Here is a 23,131-nt window from a genome sequence, read left to right on the forward strand (position 1 = left end):
TCACATATACATGAATGTAGTGCATGTATATGTACGTGTGTATGTATGTGCATGTACATACATATACATACATATATGTGCCACACACACATACATATACATATACACATATACATGTATGTGTGTGTGTGTATACACACACACACACAATTTCCTTTCCATTAGAAGTGACCTAAAATACGATTTGTCATACAAACACCCCTCCTCATTATTGGTGAGACATCACTGGATTGTCATTTATGTGCCCATGGTTTTAAAAGATCAGAAACCATCACTGTGACTAGGGTACTGCTTCTGTACTGAGGTACAGAAATGTGCTGTAAATTGATACAGATTTAATGTTCCTCCATGGAACAAAATCAACAACTTCAAGTCTAAGAGAGCTTTTAAAAATATCAATGCTCCATTTATATAAATAAGTAGTCGTGACAGGTGGAATGTTAATGTTCAATTAAATACATTTTCTCAGAAGAAAAGTTTTCCCCAACAAATTCCATTTTTAGGAGATTACTGTCCATTTTTATTCTCACAGGAGGAGTGCCGCATCCAGGTTTAAAGAGAAGTAGGGTGCAAACCATACTTTAGTGTTTTGTTTTTCAACTAGAATCTGTGATAAAATAAAGCACAGCTAAGGAAAAATGCATGTTCATTATTCTGAAAGCCTGTCTGTTATTTTGTCACCCACGTTTCTAATATAATAGTTTTCTAGGGTGTCAGTTGTAGTGTATATATCTGGTAAAAGCCCTGTTCTGGGTTGTACTTGCACTCGGTGTTGGCAGTACTAAAATTTGCTTCATGTTCTCTAGCATTTTAAGGAGGGCTGGGGCATTTCATAACTCTCTGTGTGTGCTGACTCAATCCCAAGCATTTGTGTCCCCAGCTCTGCTAGGCAGGAGGAGACAGAGAGGGGTAAAGTACACACCCCTTTCCCTAACAGAAGCCAGTTGGGGGACACACAACTAATTATGAGCCAAACGTTGGAGTTAGTACTGTGGCAGAGGTATAAATAAAGGATGAACGAGCATAGCAGAGGGCGATTAATTCTGCAGGGAGTGGAGAGTTGGGGTGGTGCAAAGCAGAAGACTTCTCAGAAGGACTGCCATCTGACTCAGCTCTAAAGGATGAACAGAGTTCTGATAGGCAGGACTGACATGTCAGGACATTCCAGGAAGCAGGGACAGCTGGTACAGGGAGTTGGGATGGGAGGTGGGATTCTTGGCATAACTGACCAGTGTTCTGTATGGTGCTTGAGGGGTGGTAGAGAAGGTAGGTTGTGGCCAAATCTTCCGGGGTCATCAATTTCACATTAGGGCATGTGGATTTTAATCTTTAGTAGTGATCCAACTCAAGGACGGAAAAGCCATCCATAAAATCAATGAAATCAGTTACGGGTGTGTAGAAAATAACCCCAGGAAGAAAGTTAGTGTCACGTTTGTGAACGAGGGCAGTGGCAGTGAGAAAGGAGAGTGTAGATCCAAGGGCCTGTACAGGGAGAATGGAGTGAGGTGAGGATCGTGTTAGGTGTGGACATTGAGTGAAAGGGAGAAGCTGGTGACTCTGAGGCTTCATGTTTGGGGGCCTGAGCAGACTGGAGGACAGCTCCAAACACGAGCAGTTCTGCAGGGAAACACAATGATTCAAGTTCAGGATATGTGTTATAGTGCCGTATTAAACACAGATAGAGATTTCCAGTAGGCCTAAAATCTAGGTAGATTTGGAGTAGAGATATGGGTGTCAGAATCATCTCTTTCTTTCTTTTTTTTAATGTTTATTTATTTATTTATTTAGAGAGAAAGAGCACATGAGCAAGAAAGGGGAAGAGAAAGAGAGAGTGGGAAAGAGAGAGAGGGAATCCCAAGCAGTCTCCAAGCTGTCAACACAGAGCCCAATGCAGAGCCTGAACCCACAAACCACGAGATCATGACCTGAGCCAAAACCAAGAATCAGATACTTAACCAATTCAGCCACCCAGGCACCCTCAGAACCATCTCTTTGTATAAGGGCACACTGAAAGAATGAGGGGCAAGATAACCCTCATTTGGGCAAGATAAAGGGACTAAACAAGAAACCTAGAGGGTCATCTCCAGTTAAGCAATATTCTCTGTATCTCTTAATCAACATCATGGTGTCTTAACTAGTCTTTTATTTTTCTAGTTTGCTGTCTAGCGTATATGTAATTAAGAAGAGAAATCTAAATTGATTCCTGTAACAGAACTAATAGCATAATAAAACCAAGAAATAACATTTATATAGCACTCTTCGGTTTACAGAGCCCCTGCATACGACACAGGGGTAGAGGACTATTTAAGGTCTCAGGGAAAAACCATTACAGCAAGGCCTTCCAGCCTCCCTTCTGAAACATTGAACCCCAATATCTTGTGTGAGTTTCCATTTCTTGCTGGCTCTGCATATGGAATTATTTACTCCTCACCACATTCCAGAGAAACAGGTTCTGATCCTCATTCTACAGAAAGAAAGTCAGGGAGACTGACTTATTTGCCACCAGTTTTATCACTGTTGGTGTAGGAAGTGATAAACTAACCTAGACTTCCATAATAAAATTACTGTATAACAGTTTACCGAAAACATAGCAGCTGAAACCAACAATAAGCATCTAGCGTGTCCTACATTTTCTCTGGCATGGCTAACTGGATGGTTCTGGGGCAGGGCCTCCCATGCAACGGCAGTCAAGGAGTCAGCAAGAGCTGCGGCCATCTAAAGGTTTGAATGAGGCTGGTGGACAGACTGCTCATGAGCCTGGGAAGTTGGTGCTGATAGCTGGCAGGAAGCCTCAGTTCCTTGTCACATGAGCCTCTCCATAGGGTTACTTGAATGTCCCTGTAACCTATTATCTGGCCTCCCTCAGAGAGAGTGATCCGAGAGAGCAAGATGGAAACCACAATGGTTTTAAGTCCCAACCTTGGAAGTCACATTCCATCATTTCTGCAGAATCCTCTTGATTACACAAGTCAGTCTAAATCAGTGTGGGAGGGCACCACACAAGGACACGGTTACCAGGAGGACCAGAAAGACAATGGTCTTTGGGAGTATCTTGAGACTGAGTATCACACCATATTATTTATCCCTAATACTCTCATTGTCAACTTTCAGAATTTATGACTCATTCTTCTTCAAATTAAAGACTTTCCAAAGAGATGTTTGTCTCAAAACATTTTATAATTCAGGACTCATATAACATTTTTTAAATTTGTAAAAATGTTTGAGGCCTCTAGTATAGAACAATTGGTAATCAAATAGTAAACAGTTGCTTGCCTGATAAAAAAAAAAAAAACTTAAATGAGGAGGTACCTCCATCACACTTGGTAATGAATGAAGCCTTTAAGTGGACTACTCATGTCATTTATCTGTTTGAATCATTGAAATAAATCGTATCAAACAAGACCTCTGGAAATCACCTAAATGAATAGAATGTGCCATTAATCAAAATGCCAGTTAGATGAATTCTGTGCTTTTGGTGGCTGCATGAGAAAAAGGTTATACATTCTCCACCTTATATTTTAGGATTTTAAAAGACAGGAAAGGCTGGTAGAAAAACTTAAAGTTTACATGCCGTTTGCGTGTATTGCACACCCTCTCAGTAACTAGCTCCATCTGTGAAATCTTGAAAGGTGACAAGAAAGCGATGGCCAGAGGGTGCCCTCGCTTGCCCATCACAAAACCAAGGCTCTCACCTCCACAGTGTTGTTGCCACACAGCAGTGCCCTGAGCAGAGTTCCTTATCTAAGCCTGTAACCATGACGAAGCATCCCCTAGCCCGGGTTTTCTTCTGCTCAGGCTTTTGCCCTAATCTCATTCATTTGTGGGCTGCCAGATTTCATGAGCAAGAAGCCATTTCCTCAGCCTCGTCTTCCTCACCACCCCCTACTCCTCAGGCTCTCAGAGTGTCTTGTGGTCCCCACCCCTGCTCTGCTAAACCTGCTCTCTCACAATGAACCCAGAAGATTCCGATGCTGTGGGTGCCCTCCATACTTCCTAAATTTATCTGTGGCACACGGTTCTGTGCTCTGTTGATCTCCGTGGATCTCTGCTGCTTCTTCTCATGGCCCTACATCTCAAAATAGAAGTAGCAGTTTTGTTCTCTTGGTCACTATCCTCAGCCTCGCCCTCTGTGCTGCCTGCCTTTCTGTTCCCATTCCCCACCTCAGGTCCAGCTGTCTTCTCAAAATGGACCTTTTCTGCATCCGTAACTTAGATTTTCATCTCTCTCCCAGGCCCCATGTCTCTGTAAGACTTCAAACTCAGTAAGTCTAAAACTGAACCAGTCATCCCCATGCCCCCATCCCATTTTACCATTCCCCCGCATTGCATCACCATGCCCAAAGTCACCTAGATAGCCATTCATCTCGACTTTTACCTCTCCCTTGCACTTCACATTTTGTAACTCCCTGGGCCTTCTAAGTCCTGCCCTCCTACCTCCCTCTTCCTGCTGCCATGCTCAGTCCATTATCTCTTGCCTAAGCTCTAAGATAGCCATCCATGCAAAACCATAGTTCCTAAAGCAAGCTTTAAACATGGCACTTGCTCAAATAGCCTTGTCTTGTATAACCCATACTATCTCTTTTAATGATCACCAGTACTTTCCCTATTTCAAATTTCCCAGATCACATGTATCTTTTGAGGTCCAAATCAAATATCACTTTCTCCTTAACTTCGAGGGCACCCCTTTATTTCCTAAACTAATCACTTCATCCTCTCATATCTTTAAACAGTTTGTACCTTTTGGGGCACATCTCATCTCACATTGCATTGTCTGTCCTTTATCTCCCCAAATAGGTTGTAAGAGGCCTTGATCTTATTTAACTCGGGTGTTTATCCCCACAGTTTGTGCTATGGGGATTTGATCCTTGTAAGTTTATTGTTGAGTAAATGACTCTTACTAACAAGATTTTTAAAACCCAACAGCATGTTTTATTTCATGCATCCTCATTTATTGTTGGTTTTCATAAATTGGATTGAGAGCATTTTTCATCCCCTTCAACTATGCCCATGCCCGTCATCTCTAGAAGCATCTTGGACACAGCTGAGGAGTGATTATGTTTGGAAATTGCCATAAACGGGGTTTCCTCTTAGTTACACCTTGTTCTCAGGGACCCACTCTGTAACTGACCTGCCACTTCTCATTTCAGGGAGAGTGGAGAAGAAAAGAGAACAAAAAGCAACCTCAGGTAAGATTTGGACTAATTAGCTGCAATTATTTCCTGTTTTTACTTTCAGCTTTTTAAAAAAAAAAAATCTATTTGCAATTGAATATTCTAAAACCCACACTAAAAAAGTAATGGTTTATGGTCCTACAATTGATTGACATTAAATTAATTAAAATAAATTAATACATTTAGCTTTTTCACTTTCACATCAATCATGTCCTTCCCATTCTCTCACTGTATTCAAAAGAAAATGAGATAGAATGTGATTTTTTTCATCATTCCCTATTAAAAGGTGAATCTTATAACCACCAACTTTAAAAATTGGAATTGTAACAGTTGACAACCATTTTATTTGCCCAAATATCTGTGAATCTTAATTATTTGTCTTAAAACCATTTATGGAGTCAATTTTTCAGGATAGTGTTGACTACTTAACCAAAAAGAATTCTTAAATTTTGGAGGGATTTTAAGAATTATTCCATTCCTAACTGGAGAGTGTGATGCTAAGTGAAATAAGCCATACAGAGAAAGACAGATACCATATGGTTTCACTCTTATGTGGATCCTGAGAAACGTAACAGAAACCCATGGGGGAGGGGAAGGAAAAAAAAAAAAAAAAAGAGATTAGAGTGGGAGAGAGCCAAAGCATAAGAGACTGTTACAAACTGAGAACAAACTGAGGGTTGATGGGGGGTGGGAGGAAGGGCAGGGTGGGTGATGGGTATTGAGGAGGGCACCTTTTGGGATGAGCACTGGGTGTTGTATGGAAACCAATTTGACAGTAAATTTCATATATTAAAAAATAAAAAAATAAAAATAAATAAATAAATAAATAAGAAAGCCATAGAATGGAAAAAATAAATAAATAAAAAAAAATAAAAGGGGAATTGGCCCAAATATAACTAACAACAACAAAAAAAAAAAAAAAAAAAGAATTATTCCATTCCTAAATTCTAGTGTATCTAGAAGTGAGTGATGTTTTGACACAGTGCCATTGTGCATAGTAGGGGCCCCTATTTGCACACTGATAAATTTTTAAATTCCAGATTTGTATTACTTGGTTTTTGGCTTAAAGTCATGAAATATGATAAAATTTAATTTATGAAGTAAATCTTTGCAAAAGTGCAATCTTCCAGCTTCCGGTGCCCTAAAATTGCCGGTAATCCTAGGGAATTCTAATCTGGCCTATTTACCTGTGCCCACCACCCTTCCCAAGTGTCTACCAACCCATAATCATATGATATGTGAGGGCTGCCAAGGTAAAGACACATATTTCCCAACCACCATTTTCTTTTAGTTGCATTTTTTTTGTCTGGTAACAAGAAAAAATGTATTTGTTTGTTTGTAATGTGTGTGTTCAAACAGTGTAGTCAATAGAAGATAAAAATCTGAATTAATCAAAAATGTATAAACAACCTCAGCCCCTGTCCCTTTTCTCCTTCTCAATCTTAGCATTCATCCTAGACAACTGAACAATGGACTCCTTGTATGACTACCCTCTTAAATGTTATTGCTTGCATTCTCTTTGTGGATCTTTTAAAGCCTGATCATTAATACCAAAAAAAAAAAAAAAATGTGAAGACAAGAAAATGTCTTTTCTCTTCACAGATGTGATTACCTCCATAATTGCTCCTTGGGGGAAGATTATTTATACTGTTTCTAAAATGCTGTTGTTATGATTCTATAGATACTGGCTTAAAGAAACTTTATTGTTTGAGAGAAAGCTAAATTGGCCACAGTGGTAAACCAGATGTCTCTTTAAGTTCCCTTTGTATTCGTGGATTCTAATATTCTGTGTGACCAAAGGTGACACAAAGAGCTAGAGACAAAAGCAGGACAAGAACTCTGGTTCCTTGACTCCTTATTCTTTCCAGTGTCTCATCATCCTGACCTTTCCTTACAAATCAAAGCACCAGTCACTTCAATACCATGTTGAATTTCTAGCTTAATAAAATATTTTTCAACAATTGGAAAATCTTTTTAAGGCAACAAGGTCTTCGCAGGGAACACTAGTCACCAGGGTTATGAGGAAACTCCTTTTATTAACAGAACTAATCTACCTCAACTGATGCACAGCTTGTCAGTGTGTCTGATTTTTAGGAGAAAGTGAAAGAAACTTATGAGAAAGTGAAGTCAAAGATACTAAATAGGGGTGCCTGGATGGCTCAGTCAGTTAAGCATCTGACTCTTGATATAGGCTCAGGTCATGATCTCACAGTGGTGAGATCCAGCCCTGTGTCAGGCTTGTATTGGGCATGGAGCCTGGTTAAGATTCCCTCTCTCCCTCTCCTTCTGCTTCTCTCTCTCTCTCTGTCTCTCTCTGTCTCTCTCTCTCTCTTTCTCTTTCTCTTTCTCTTTCTCCCTGCCTCTCTCTTTCAAAAAAAAAAGTAGTTAATGGACAGAGTTCATATTATTGGGGAAATTTTCTAGACTCCTCATCATTTCAAAGAACACAAATCCAGTCCTCACAAAATCTATATTTGCAAAGATGGTCTGAGTTTTCAAAATTGAGACCTAACCTTCGCCAACGTAGTCATAAATATCACCATCTTCAGTTTGTGATACTAGTTTGACTATATGTGTCTTTAGATATCAAGAATGTCATGGGCATTCCTGCTGCTGACATCCTGCAAGGACTTCTTTGTGTCACTTGTTGTTCATTCTGCTCAGATTCTGCATCCTGCCTGCTGAATTAGACAATGCTTCCACATCCTCTTGTTTGTAGCAGGTCCATCTCCTGGCTGTGGGAGATCAGCATTAGTTCCTGGACCCTTTCAGTCTACTCCATTGTGTTGTGCTAGTCGTGATGGAAACCAAAGAATATAGAAAAAGTGTTGTAGACAAAAATGTTACCCGTTAAAACAAGGGACTTCCAGGACCCTTACTTTTTGATTGGTTAAGGTTGGTTAATTCTTTATGGAATCATGGACTAAGATGAAAGTTACAGAGGTAAGTTTTTACTCAGGATAAAAAATAATTTCATAACAAGGAAACTTCACCAGGACTGGGAAGAATGAGATTACGTTAGTAAAACTGTACAGAGGTTGGGCCACCACCAGTAAGGAATGGTAATAAATAAGAGCTTCATAAAGGATTTGGTTAGATCATTGCTAAGGTGCTTTTCAATCTTGCATCTATGATTCTACTCACCATTATTACTTTATTGAAATGACTATGTGTATCTGGATCAACACACACACACACACACACACACACACACACATAATGGTTCACATTTCATTATATAACCGAATGAATTATGTTCCAAAGTTTTAGCTTAATTAGTTTGAACTGAGTCGCTCAGGAAACCATATAGCCAGTGGGGCTAAGACTATAGAGTGATACTCTCCTGTAGTCAATTTAGCTTCTTTTGGGGAGAAAATTGTTTCACCCTTATTGCAACCCTGGCCGTACATTCAAATATGATGTTCTTCTTGAATTTAGCTATTTGGGTTGGTAAAGAATATTAAAAATATATGGTAATATAATGATAAGTAAGGAAAATATCAGGAGACAGGTTCCTGATATCATCAATTATCTATTTGCCCATGATTTTTTAATGACCCGATTTCTTTACCAGAAAAATAGAAAAAAATGATCAGCTGTATTCCACAGATTTTATATAAAAACTCAATTTAATTTGAAGAATTTTAACTTATGAAAGGAAAGACCCCTTTTTGGATCAAGGAATTCTTGATATTAAAAAACAGCACAACAAAAAATACGAAGAAGAATCCTCACAGAGAAAGGTGCTTCATAAGCATGGTTTAGAAGAAATATATTAATTAGAAGGCTTACTAAAGTAGACTATAGAGAAACCATCTGTTAAATATATATTGATCCAGATTTTTCCAAGTAAGAGAACACTTTCAACTCTAGTTAACTGTTAAGTAAAGAATAGTCCTGGTGGGCCAGAGAATGGATTTGTAGGTAGAGATGATGAGTATTTTTAAATGAAGTTGCATACTTTTTATTTATGACATTAGATCATCCCTAAAGTTGGAGAGGTTTGTTCATTTTCATTATTTGCAAAAAGTTACCAGTAAGGAAGAACAAGCTTATTTTTTTCTCAACTCAAAAGGTGAAATCTATTAACGAAAATTCAGCAAATGGTAGAACATCTGCTTTGCAAGCTCAGTCCCTTGTTACTTACTTTGTGACTATGCTTTTCCCTTCTTTGAAATGTCCTAAAACATCACTAGCACCTCAATTTTTAAGACTTTCAACACACATTTAACGTGCACTCATTCAAGATTTTAAAAAAATAGTTAAATAAATATGACAGGGATGTCCCCTTTCACCACTATTGTTCAACATAGTGTTGGATGTCCTAGCCTTGGAAATCAGAAAACAAAAAGAAATGAAAGGCATCCAAATCAGCAAGGAAGAAGTCAAGTTTTCACTCTTTATAGACAACATGGTACTCTATGTGGAAAACCCAAAAGATTCCACCAAAAAACGGCTGTAACAGATACATGAATTCAGCAAATTCTCAGGATATAAGATCAACATACAGAAATCAGTTACATTTTTATATAACAATAGAGAAGCAGCAGAAAGAGAAATCAAGGAATTGATCCATTTACAATTGCACAGAAACCATAATATATCTAGGAATAAACTTAACTAAGGAGGCAAAAGATCTATACTCTGAAAACTATAGAAAACTTATGAAAGAAATTGAAGAAGACACAAAGAAATGGAAAAACATTCCATGCTCATGGATTGGAAGAACAAATATTGTTAAAGTGTTGATACCGCCCAAAGCCATCTATACATTCAGTGTAATCCCTATCAAAATAACACCAGCATTCTTCACAGAGCTAAAGAAAACAATTCTAAAATTTGTATGGAACTGCAAAAGACCCTGAATAGCCAAAGCAATCCTGAAAAAGAAAACCAAAGCTGGAGACCTCACAATTCTGGACTTCAAGCTATATTACAAAGTTGTAATCATCAAGACAGCATGGTACTTGTACAAAAACAGACACATAGATCAATGGAACAGAATAGAGAACCCAGAAATGGACCCACAAACATATGGCCAACTAATCTCCGACCAAACAAGAAGGAGTATCCATTGGACAAAAGACAGTCTCTTCAGCAAGTGGTGCTGGGAAAACTGGACAGCGATAGGCAGAAAAATGAACCACTTTCTTACACCATGCACAAAAATAAACTCAAAATGGATGAAAGACCAAAATATAAGACAGGAAACCATCAAAATCCTAGAGGAGAAAACAAGAAACAACCTCTTTGTCCTCGGCTGCAGCAACTTCTTACTTGATATATAAGATGAAAACAGAGAGGGAGGCAAACGAAAAGAGACTCTTAAATACAGAGAACAAACAGGGTTGCTGGAGGGGAGGTAGGTGGGGGGATGGGCTAAATGGGTGATGGGCATTAAGGAGGGCACTTGTTGGGATAAGCACTGGGTGTTAGATGAAAGTGATGAATCACTAAATTCTACTCCTAAAATCATTATTACACTATATGTTAACTAACTGAGATTTAAATAAAATTTTAAAAAGTAGTTAAATATGTAACTTAATAAATTTTTCCATCTGTATGATAATAACATGTTCACTCACTTATTAAATGCAGATTTTCAAGTGGATTCACATTTAGCATTTTTTTCTCTATACTATTACTATTTTTGCAGTGGTTTTGCCTTAGTTCCTATACCCTGTCAAAAAACCCTCAAAAATAAGCATGAGAAGACCTAATTTGTTGTTGTTTTAATTATTGGTGACCAATATTAAACATTTGAAGTTAATAGGCAAATCCTGTTAGGACAAATACATTTAAATAAATTATTATTATTTAAAAGCCCGTAATTTAAGAATAATGAGAATCATTATTTCAGTTAGGATCAAGCCTGAAAATGTGTATCTTCCTAACTTGTTCACAGTTACAAAATCCCTTCACACTCAATAATCCTGTATTGTATATTTGAAAGTTCCTGACCAAGTAGATCATAAAAGTTCTCATCATAAGAAATAAAAAGATATTGTAACTATGTGTAGTGACAGATATTAAGTAGATTTATTATGGTGATTGTTTTACAATGTATATAAATATCAAATCATTATATTGTATACCTGAAACTAATACAATGTTGCACTTCACTTATATCTCAATTAAAAAAAAAAAAAAGCTCTTGCCTTGACAAGACATCTCATTTGGTGCCACAAAAGCTCATTTCTTAGTTGATACATTGAGTTTGCTAAACGTTTTTGTGGTCCACATTTTGTGCTTGATATTGTAGATATGATGTTGAATAAGATACAGTGTTTATGTCCTCGATTCATTCACTTTAAGCTGGGGAAGCAAAGTAAGGACAGATGATTATACTACAGTGAAGAGTGCCTGTTAGAGAATTACTGGGTGTCACGAGGGTGTCAAAGAAGGCTTCCGGGAGGAGGGGTGACTGGAGCTTACCAGGTAGAAAAGGGGAAAGGGGTGTCTGTCCAGAGAGACAAAGACAAGAAAAGGCATGGCCTCTTGAGAGTCCAGTCAATGGTTTAATAAGACTGGACATGTGGCCAAAGAGGTTGGCATGAGCCAAAATCAACAGGGGCCATTATGCAATTCCATGCAGTTGGGACTTACGCAGTAGGTGTTGCACGCCAATGACGTGCAAGGAATTACATGATATGTTTGCATTTTATAGAAATTCTTCCAGAGGAAGTATGGATTGGAAGGGGAATTCGCTAGGTGCAGGGAAATCAGGTGGTATGCCATTTTAATTATTTAAGAATGAAAAGATGAATGTTTGAGGGTCTTTACTAAGACAGTGGCATTAGAGAGGGAGCTAGGGAAACAGAATGAAGATATATTTACAAAATAGAACTGGCCTGTTCAATTGGATACAGGAGGTAAAGGAGGAGGACTTCTAGGTTTCCAGCCTAAGAAATGAGATGAATAGTAGTACATCCTGCTTCAGAAGGAAGGACTGGTTAAGCATGACAAATGCCACAGAGACATCAAATAAAATAAGCACTGAAAAATGTCCATTGAAGCTGGAGGAACAGTCTGCTGGTCATCACAGAGAAGTGATTTTTCAGGAGCTCTGTAAATGAGATCTGGATAGCAATGGGTTGAATGAGGGAGTTATAAACAAATGAAAACAAATGCGGACTTGTTCTCTCGGAGAGTTTATCTGTGAAGGGGAAGAATGGGGACACAGAGACGGACAGAGACATAATCATGAAATCAGCAAGCCAGGGAATCGATGTTTACTGAGGACCTGCTATTTCAGGCTCTGGGCTCAGTGCCTTCTATTTTACCCTCAAAATGAACTCCTAAGGCTTGTTTGTGGTTAGCACGTTAAAAATTAGGAAACTGAGATGTAGGGAAGTCAAATAAGTTGCCTTAAGCCCCCCATATTAACTGGTGGAGCCAGAAATGGAATCCAGGCAGCAGCTTGCTGGAGTCAGCTGGTGCTATCTGGGAGGTAATTTGGAAAGAATGGTTGTCCACTTTTCTTCCCACTTCAGCATTCAGTGAGGTCATGCACATAGTGTAAGTGGGTCATGGTGGGAATATTTACACCACAGAAAGTGGCAAACGTTACAAACCAGAGTTGGTTGATTTGCTTGCTTGTTTGTTCCCGGAGGGCCAGTTGTTACACACTGACGGTGCACTGCTGGAGCCCGCTGCCCTGCATGTGTGATTTGGCCAAGGTCACTTGGGTAGCAAACAGGTAACAAGAGCTGAGACTTGAATCTAGACCTGTCACCCACATCCAGCCCAATACAGGCCCTGGCGCTTTGCTGAAAAGATAAGGGAACTATTCTTTCCCCCATATTCTATCCCCACGTGGCCCAGGTTGGTATAAATGAAGTCTCATGTTTATCCATTCTCCAGTTCCAAGGTACCAATTTTCTGCTTCGGCCTCCCAGGCAATCCATCTCTGGTGTGTTTGCTTTTAAAAATAGCTTTCCTGAAGAACTGGCTCTCTGAACTATGTTAATGAATTCTATTTTTAAAAAAATAACCAATTTTCTCTGGGTTTATGGTTTCACAACAATATTTATTATTGAGCAGAATAAAGTATCTTAGATACATTTGTCCACCCACGAAGTGGAAGACTTACATACAGGCTGTTCGTTATAAGAAGTCCTGAAGAGGCTATTTTTAAACCAACTTCATTTTCCAGCCAGTCGAATTTATGATAGAGAAGGAACAGCACAGCTGTGCCACATGATTTCGAAAATACCTTAAATTCCACTGGATAACACTGCATTTAAAAGAGTGTCTTTATGCAAACTGAACAAATCTGAAACGGTAAGTAGCTAATGGAGGAGAAATCACCATGTCTAACCACATAGGCAAAGTGCAAATGTGAAAAGTGTTACCCGAGATTCTCTCCACATGTTTAATTTGCATGGCTATTATAGCACCCAGGGCAGGGCTTATTTGCACACAGTCAACACTCGAAACACTTGAAACATGGTTTCCTTAAGTGGTGGGACGAAATACTCTTTAGGGGCATCACAGTGCCTCCTTTCATGACTGGAAAGGAGTAACTTACCTGGGTTGATTCTTGCACCACATATATGTGTTCCTTTCACTCAGGTGAGGAAATGAAGAATTTGCTAATTTTGTTAGCCAAAAATTACTTCAGGCTTTCATCTGAAATATTCTTGGGGCACCTGGGTGGCTCAGTCAGTTAAGTGTGATTCTTGGTTTCGTGAGATTGAGCCCCACTTTGGGCTCTGTGCTGACAGCACTAAGCCTGTTTGGGACTCTCTCTCTCTTTCTCTCTCTCTGTCTCTGCCCCTCCCCTGTTCATGCTGTTTCTCCCTCTCAAAAGAAATAAATTAATGAAAAATGTGTATTCTGTAAAAAAAAAAAGCCACAAGGAATTCCCAGTTAAAATGGAAAGTAACTCAAATACAAATAGACTTTCAGGAGCTATCTGATAGATCTCATGAAGGCAGTACAGGCCAAAGCAGGTCCCCAGAAAGTTCAGTTCATGTTAGTTTCAACGTCCTGTGGAAGTTGCATCAAAGGGCATTCTCTCTGTGTGTAGCAGTGTTAAATCTGACACGATTTGGGAATGGAGCATTGTAGGTAACTGCGTATTTTGATTAGTTAAAAATGGCACTTACGCTAACAAAGGATTAAAAATGCCCACAGAAATAGAATATAGGTGATCCTTAGGCTTTCTTGTGAAAGGAGTCTTAAGTCATGCCTGACTTTCCCACAGAGAAAACAATGAACTTGTATTTCTCACCAAGAACAGATGCCCAACTTTTTTTTTTCATAGAAATGACCACAAACATTTTAATCAACTGTAAATGATCTACTTGTACACTGCGTAACTAGAAACCTTCTAAAGTGAATGTGAGTCATTTGAGCCGAGCAATACGGGAATCAACGATATAAACTGTCCTATTATTTCACTGAAAATTCCCAGATAAGAGGATTGGCAAGGCAGGAGAGCAGCCATGAGACTGTAAGGAAACAAGAAGCCCCTGAAGACTGCTCACCCCAGAAATGAGGCTATGATGTGAGTGGCAGTTGAAGGAACTCTGAAAGGGGCGGAGCCTTAGTTGAAAAAGTAGAAGGGGGGGGTGGGAATATCAGCATCTAGGGACTCTCAGAAGCTGCTGAGTTACCTGACCAATGAATTCATCCGGAGGGGCTAATGAATGCCCATGAATTAATACAGTACTGATTCCAGATAGCATATTTTTAAGTTTCTTTATTTTGAGAGAGAGAGAGAGAGAGAGAGAGAGAGAGAGAGCACTCACACGGGTGGGGGAACGGTAGAGAGAGGGAGAGAAAGAATCCCAAGCAAGCTCCGCACTGTCAGCACAGAGCCCCACGTGGGGCTCGATCTCACAAAGTGTGAGATCATGACCTGAGCTGAAATCAAGAGTCAGACCCTTAACCAATTGAGGCACCCCTCAGTGAGCATATTTAAATTTTGTTCAATGAGATCATTAGTGTCTAGGCTTCCATTTGAACCTTCCCCTCCATTTGTAGGAGAGGATGATTCTGCCCATGGTCCATGCCTTTGTTTGAACATCTTTCCCTTATTAGAATCCTTTCAGAATGTTTCTGGAATGCTGTCTCTGTTTGCTTGTCTATATTTGCTTATACATCTGCACTCTGCTCTAGTTATTAGCATGACTGTAAATCTCTAATATATTTCTTACTGCACAGAAACCATCTGTATCTCTCGGCCAAATATGGTCCCTTTCTCCTCAGGAATATCCCTGAAATGCAATTCTACCCATGCCTTCTCTGAAAACATACAGCTCTGTGTTTCACTGATACACCGATAAAAATAAAACACCACATTCAATTTCATAATAATTTTGTTTGCTTATTTGGGTTATTTTGTTCCTCTCTCTCTTGCCTTCTCATCAGCAATCCAGTAAAAATATAATGCAAACCATACGTGTACATTTAAATTTTTGAATAGCCACATTTTAAAAACTAAAAAGAAATAGGTGAGATTAATTTAATAATATGCTATGTAAGCCAGTATAGTAAAAATGTCCTCATTTCAAAATATAATCGACATAAGAATTATAAACAAGATGCTAGAAACGATGCATTCGCCAGACATGTGTATTGCAATAGAGCTTAATGGAGTGCGTGACACCGTTGTGGCACTGGGGCCCTCCAGAATGAACCTGTATCAGCAACATGCCTAGTCCTGGAATGCCTTTTTGGAGACTGATGTCCTTGCAGGTTCTGTTTGCTTCGTTTCTGAGCTAGGTTTTAATGAAATCGAAAAATGTAGTGAAAACAAAGACAAAAGTTGCTTGTGTGGTTCTGTTTTGTCCCCGGTGCCTCCCACAGGGCCTGGAAGAAGCAGATTCTCAGGAGGTGTCGGTTCAACAAATGAAGGAGCAAGTGGCTTTGTGAAGTCATCAGACACAGAAAATGTCCCTGTGGGTTTCATAAGGAAAGAAGTCCCTAAGAATGATGGGAGGGAACTGCAAAGATAGGACAGGAGAAAACCAGCGAAATGGAAACATACATGAGAAGGGGACGAACACCCTAGACAGCGCCTTTGAGAAAGCACAAAGAATTATCCCCAACCAACCCCAGAGCTGTAAGCATTTCCTTATCCATAAATTAAACTGAAAACCTTATTAATTCTGCATATCAATTTCTGCATCCTAATTCAATTTGGAAGTGAAGTCATTCATTTATTCATTCATTTATGGGAGAGCTATTAAAAGAATATTAATTATTTGCCACTATGTGTCAAGGGCAAAGCACCAAAGTTGTATTTGAGATGGAGAGAAATCTCAAACATTATAAAAAATATTCTTTGATTTGATTGTTTAGGGGAAGTAGAGGGTTGGATGGTATTTTCTAAGTTTTTCCTTTAGATCCGTGACTGATGAATGCTGATTTCCCTGGAATGAGTCTGTTTTCCTGAAGAGATAATGAATATTACCTTTTCAGTGCCACTGTGGCATTTCAACAGAGAACAAAAGTCACTCTTTTTTTAATATATAATTCTGTCCTTACTGCACTTGTTGATTTTCAGTATTCTGCTATTATTTTTAAATATGTATGTAAATACAAGGAAAGACTATTATTTGCATACAGAATTTCTTTCCTTACCTACCTATGTGCTAGTGGAGAAGGGAGCCAACATTTAGAAGCGATTTGGGGGATTGGACTGAAAACAGATCGCAGGGTATCATTAACATTTATCTCCCACCTTTCCCGCAGTCCTTTGTTGCATCTCTTTTCATTGCAATCAAACACATTTATCAGTAACTCATCTGCCATTAACATAGGGGCTTCTAAGTTTGGGGAAATAATAGGATATGAATGACAATTTCTCTGTGTCAAGGAATATTCAATATTTGCTTCTCTTGCAAAGTGAACCTAACAAGCGTCCGCGTGCCTTGACCGCATTTGCTGCTAACCAGGCCTTCTCAGCAGTGAACAGTAGTCATCATTGTGTGTAAGTGGGACAGCTGTGCATTGACTTCCTGGGAATTTGCAGGGCATTTGTGAAAAGTCCAGCTATCGTACTCAGAGTATCCTTAATCAGCATGTTTGCGGCGTTACTTCTATAAAGTTAAAATAAATGCGCCAGATGCAAAATATGTAACTCGTACTTCATTCACATAAGAACTGTATATAAGTCATATGTGACTATAGTTGTTATTTTTTTAATTAAATAAATGACAACCTTAAAAATCATTATGTTGGTTGAAAATACCCAACACAGAAAGGGCTGTGACTATATAAGTTCGTATGATTTTTAATTTTTTTATTGAACTCTAGTGGAGGCACAATGTTACATTGGCCTCAGGTGTACAACATAGAGATTCGACATTCGACAAGACTCATGTTAAGCTGTGCCCACCACAACTATAGGTACCATCTGTTACCAGTGATACTGCAGTCCCACTGATTATATTCCCTATGCTGTGCCTTTTATCCCTGTGACTTTTATCCCTGATTCCACAGCTGAAATATGATGATTTTTTTGCTTGTTGAATACACTGGAAGGTTAGCCTCTTTGTTCTTTACTTAACCTGATGCCAATGTATGGAATATTTTTTTTGAAAAGTCAAATGTAAATTTATGACTAGAATTCAGTTTACCTTTCTAGCATTTATTGAGAAAACAAGAAAAAATCATTTTCCGCCTCCACGTGAGGAAGAAAACCAAAAGAGAGATAACCAATTGAATATTTTTTAACTCTATAACACAAGTCTTTAAGTAACAACTTCCTGACCCAACTGGATTAGGTCCTGTTTCCACGTTCAAGTACCAGTAATGCCCTATGCTAAGTATTCTGATTATAGTCACGGTGTTTGAATTTCCCCGAACTTTTCAGAAAGCATTTCAAGTTGGCAGTAATCAGAGTCTTTGAGGGATTTTAAAAATCAAACAAACAAAAGCTAAATGGCCTGGAAGATGTACTTCATTACCTCTTGTTTTTAAGTAATATATAAGTGATTGTTGGCAGAAACAGATAAAACAAGCAGATGCCTTGGGTCAGCTTGCATTTTTTATCTTTTCTCTCCAAAGGTCGCCACGCTGGGTTCAGTAGGATCTGGGGCAGTGTAACTTGGGCAGTATACTCCGTCCACTGGTAAATTATCAAATGTAACATTGTCACTCGTGAGATAATGTCAAAGGAAAGTCTTTGTTCTAGGTGAAAAATAAAAGATTTGCTTGTAAGATGGCAGATACGATTTAACTTTTAGTTCATATTTGCTGATAAAAATGTAAACACTGAGGCACCTGGTGGCTCCATCGGTTAAGCGTCCAATTCTTTTTTTTTTTTTTTTTTAATTTTTTTTTTTCAACGTTTTTTATTTATTTTTGGACAGAGAGAGACAGAGCATGAACGGGGGAGGGGCAGAGAGAGAGGGAGACACAGAAAGCGTCCAATTCTTGATTTTGGCTCAGGTAATGATCTCACGCTTTGTAAGATCGAGCCCTGTGTTGGACTCTGCATTAACAGCACAGAGCCTGCTTGGGATTCTCTTCTCTCCCTCTCTCTCTTCCCCTACCCTACTCGAATGTGCTCTCTCTCTCTCTCTCTCTCTCAAAAAATAAATAAATAAAAATTTTTTAAATTTTTCAAAGAAAGAAATGTAAACACCAAGGCTAAGATGTAACTAATTTAGATCTTCTTTTTGACATTTGACTTCAGAACTTGCATTAGTAGTATATATAATACAGTATAGTTTAGTACTAGAAATGACACTGTAATCAGTACGCTTTAATAAAGGGCCTATGTAAGGGACAAAAACGAATGTGTCCCTGAAGCATGTAGATCTTCTCCAGAGCACTGGAATGGAAAATTTAAAGGTGAAATAGTTCAGGGAGCCTGGGTGGCTGTCAGTTAAGTGTCCCAACTTCAGCTCAGGTTATGATCTCACGGTTCCTAAGTTCGAGCCCCACATGGGGCTCTCTGCTGTCAGCACGGAACCTGGTGCCTGCTTCAGATCCTCTGTCCCTGTCCCCCCTCTCTCTGCGCCTCCTCCACTCACACTCTCTCAAAAATAAATAAACATGAAAATAAAATAAAATAAAATAAAATAAAATAAAATAAAATAAAGGCGAAATAGTTCAGAGCTTCGTAAACCAGCAAAAGCAAAGCAGCTATTATTTATCAACTTCCCACTCTCCTGCCCCAAGCCCTAGTAAGTTCTAAAGATCAGCTGTGTAATATTGTACCCATCCTAAACAATACTATATTTTACACTTAAAAATTTGTTAAAAGGGTAGACCGATGTTAAGAATTTTTACTGCAGGGCGCCTGGGTGGCTCAGTCGGTTAAGCGTCCCACTTCAGCTCAGGTCATGATCTCACGGGGAGTTCGAGCCCCACGTCAGGCTCTGTGCTGACAGCTCAGAGCCTGGAGCCTGCTTCAGATTCTGTGCCTCCCTCTCTCTTTGCCCCTCCCCTGCTCATGCTCTGTCTCTCTCTGTCTCAAAAATAAACATTTTAAAAAAAATTTAAAGAAAGAATTCTTACTGCAGTAAAATAAAATTTTAAATTAATTAATTAAATAAAATAGTCAAGTTCTATCTAGCAGGAGGCATTTGTTGACTAACTTTGGGTATGATTGCACTAAAAAAGTGATCAAAATGTCAAAACTGATCATACGAAGGTCCAGACCTTTACTTGGGCAATTAGAAGTTTAAAAACTACTGGTCCCACCCAGTAGTTAGGGAGTTTTGAAACCACTTGGCTCCATCTGAAGCAGGGAGAAAAATGATCTTAAGAAATGGAGCTTTTCTATTTTTCTTCATGTTTGAAAATTTTCATAATGTCAGAAGACTAAGTAAAGAAAGCGTGGCAACTGTGCCTTTGTTTTTCCTCCTGTCAAAAGCGTAAAATGCAATCTCATCACATTGTATTTCCAGAAGTGGTTTTTCTGTTGGGCAGTCAGATCGTGTCTTTTAGACAGTTCAGGCAAGCAGAGGAAGAAAGGATAAATGAAGTCCAGGCTTCTTCAGCTTTGGGAACTTACCTACAAAGGGGGATCTATGTCCTTCAGACCAGCTGATGCTACTTATTGTCACCAACTTGAATCATCTAGTGCCTGTACTTGATCTGCAAAATTACAGATACGCCGATACACCGCCATGATCTATATGCACTTTTGAATTCTGCCCATGGATTCTGCACATTCTTATTTTAAACTTTTTAACTGGGTTTCTAATTATAAATAATCTGCTTCAGTAAGCCCATATTTTTCTTTTTTCACTTGGTCATTATCCAAGAGAAAAAGATAAAATTAAATCTTGGGACACCACTTTCGCTAGAGTAGTGAAGGAAGATCTCTCTGAGGAGCTGGTATTTGAACTGAATCATGGATGATGTGAAGGAACCAGTCATGAGCAAGTCTGGCAGAAGTGGGAATGGCACGTACAGAGACCCTGAGGCGGGACAAGCTTGCTGGACTGAGGAAGCCAGAAAGAAAGTCACAATGGCTGGAGCATGGTGGGTGCGGGTGAATATATAGGCAGTGTCCAGTTTATGTGGAACCGTATAGACCATAGTAAAGAGTTTCCATCTTATAACAATCGCAATAGAAGATGACTGCAAAACTTGATGCAAGGAAATGAGATGGTTTATTTTTTAGTACTCTGACTTGGGAGGGGTTCTAGAGGAAAAAAAAAAAAAATGAGAGGTAGGGAAAACATTTACAAAGCTGTTAAAGTAAGCCAGGAGAAAAATGAAGTGGTCTAGACTAGAGTAGTTTCAGTGAAAATAATGACACGCTATCAGATTTAGGATATATTTTTGGGGTAAAAATGACAGTGAACGCTGGTAGATTGGATGTGGGTGGATAGGAGGGAGCTAAGGGATGGCTCTAGGTTTTTGGCTTGAGCAAGTTGGTAATCATACTATTAGCTGGGATGTGGCCAAACGTGTGAGGGCCAATTTGGGGAGCTGAGGACAAAAGGAGATTTCTCTTTTAGATATGTTAAATGTGAGATCACTGTTACCAACCAAAGCAAAGATGCTTCCTGGATATCTATTGCAGTTATCTAGGTGAGAAATAAGAATGGCCCGAGCTAAGGAAGTGGCGGTAGGGCCGGGGGAGGGTGATGGATTCGAGAACAGGAACATGATTATTAATGGCAAGAAGAGTCCCAAGGCCTCTGATTTGGGTTCCTGAGTCGTGCCAGTCCCTGAGAGGGAGCACTAGGGGAGGAGTATGATTGGAAGAGGAGGACTTCCTATTTAAATAGGCATGATTCTAGTGCTTGTAGGAGACCAAAAGCCACGTGCACTGAGCGCATTCTTATTTGCGTCTGGAGCTCGAGTAAGAGACGCAGTTTAGAGACTTGGGAGTCAGCATTGTAAAGGTACTTGTTATCAATGCCAATAAAGTGGATGAGATTACTCAGAAAGGGCCAGTAGTGCAAAAACATAAAGAGACTAAATTTCAGATGAAAAGAAAAGGCTTGATGTGAATCATGGTGGTTAGCAAAACAATCCTAAAAGCACAGAGAAGCGGGGGAATACTATAAATACCCTTCCAAGTCAGATGCATCATTTCAAGCTTCTCTTCAGCCAGAACTTCAATGAATCGATATTGGACATGAGTGTAAGTCTCATATACAAAGAGCAGAACCTACGACCATAGAACATGACGATAAAGAATATAGAAGTTGAGAGTTTGATTTTGAATTCTTGGGTAAATACATACATACTGTTGGTGGGAATGAAAACTGTTATAGTCACATGGAAGAAGAGTATGGAGGTTCTCAAAAAACTAAAAATGGAACCACTGTGTAATCCAGCAAATCCCAGTTCTGGGTATTTATCCAAAAGAATTGAAAATCAGGATCTAGAAGAGATATGTGCGCTGCCATGTTCACTATGGCACGATTCACAATAGCCAAGATGTAGCAACAACCTAAATGTCCTTTGAAAGATGAGTGGATAAAGCAAGTGTAGTACATACATCCAACGGAATACTATTCGGCCTTGAAAAAGAAGGAACTTCTGTAATATACGGCAACATGGATGAACCTTGAGGACATTATGCTAAGTGAAGTAAGCCGGACCCAAAAAGACAAATATTGCATGATTCCACTTACATGAGGTATCTAAAATAGTCAAAGTCATAGAGTCAAAGGGTGGAATTATGGTTACCAGGGGCTAGGGGAAGGGGGAAAACAGGGAGTAACTAATCAATGAGCGTAAAAGTCACGCAAGATGAATATGCTCTGGAGTCCTGCAGTATAACATTGTATGTATGGGCCACAATAATGTATGGTGCATGTAAAAATTTGTTAAGAGGGTAGATCATTGTATCTCCAGATGATATTAAGGTTGAACAATTGTCTTCCAGGCAGTTGAGGTCAGCAGAAGACAAGCCAGAAGTGATAGAATCAGATCCCCGTGATGGGGCTGCAAGGAGTGTGCTGGCCATTCAAATTAACAGAGCTCTTCTGGCTCTGAAATCAGTGAACGCTCCCTGCCCCACAGCTGCCTCTTTAGAATAATAGAAGGACCTGGGGTACCCGGGTGGCTTAGTTGGTTGAGCACCCGACTCTTGGTTTTGGCTCAGGTCATGATCTCGCAGTTTTTGAGTTCGAGCCCCAGGTTGGGTTCTGCACGTACAGCATGGAGCCTGCTTGGGATTCTCTCTCCCTCTCTCTGCTCTTACCTTGCTCATGAGCTCTCTCAAAAATAAATAAATAAACTTAAAAAAAAGAAGAAGACTGGAAGGTCTGTGCCTGGGAGGAACTCAAGATTATTAATTTTTTTTTTTTTTTTTTTTTTACAAATGGATTGAATAAAGCCAGGAGGGGGGAGCTTGTTACAAGTCACCCACCTGCTTTTGGGTGAAGTCTATGAGGATGTTGGAAGCAATTCCTGTAACACTCTGATACTATATTTATGGGACTCTTGTGAAAGGAAATGAAACCAATTTCATGCCTGCCCTCTGTATGCCTCGTGGCCGAATCTACTTCTGGAGAGAGTGGAGTGTAAAG

The 23,131-nt window shown here is 39.3% G+C and overlaps 1 protein-coding gene across 5 annotated transcripts in view; it reads left to right on the forward strand.

Moving 5' to 3' along the window:
- CHST9 (carbohydrate sulfotransferase 9) overlaps positions 1 to 23,131 on the forward strand; it is a 242,499-nt gene that overhangs the window by 103,454 nt on the left and 115,914 nt on the right. For 3 of the 5 annotated variants that reach the window (XM_058692446.1, XM_058692448.1, XM_058692450.1), the window contains one exon: positions 5,148 to 5,186. The exons of the other annotated variants lie outside the window; for them this stretch is intronic. In XM_058692446.1, coding sequence (XP_058548429.1) covers positions 5,148 to 5,186 — 39 coding nt within the window. The remainder of the gene's footprint in view (positions 1 to 5,147; positions 5,187 to 23,131) is intronic. 5 annotated transcript variants of the gene reach the window in all.

This window comes from Neofelis nebulosa, chromosome 11, assembly GCF_028018385.1.
Source record: "Neofelis nebulosa isolate mNeoNeb1 chromosome 11, mNeoNeb1.pri, whole genome shotgun sequence".
Lineage (NCBI taxonomy): Eukaryota > Metazoa > Chordata > Mammalia > Carnivora > Felidae > Neofelis > Neofelis nebulosa.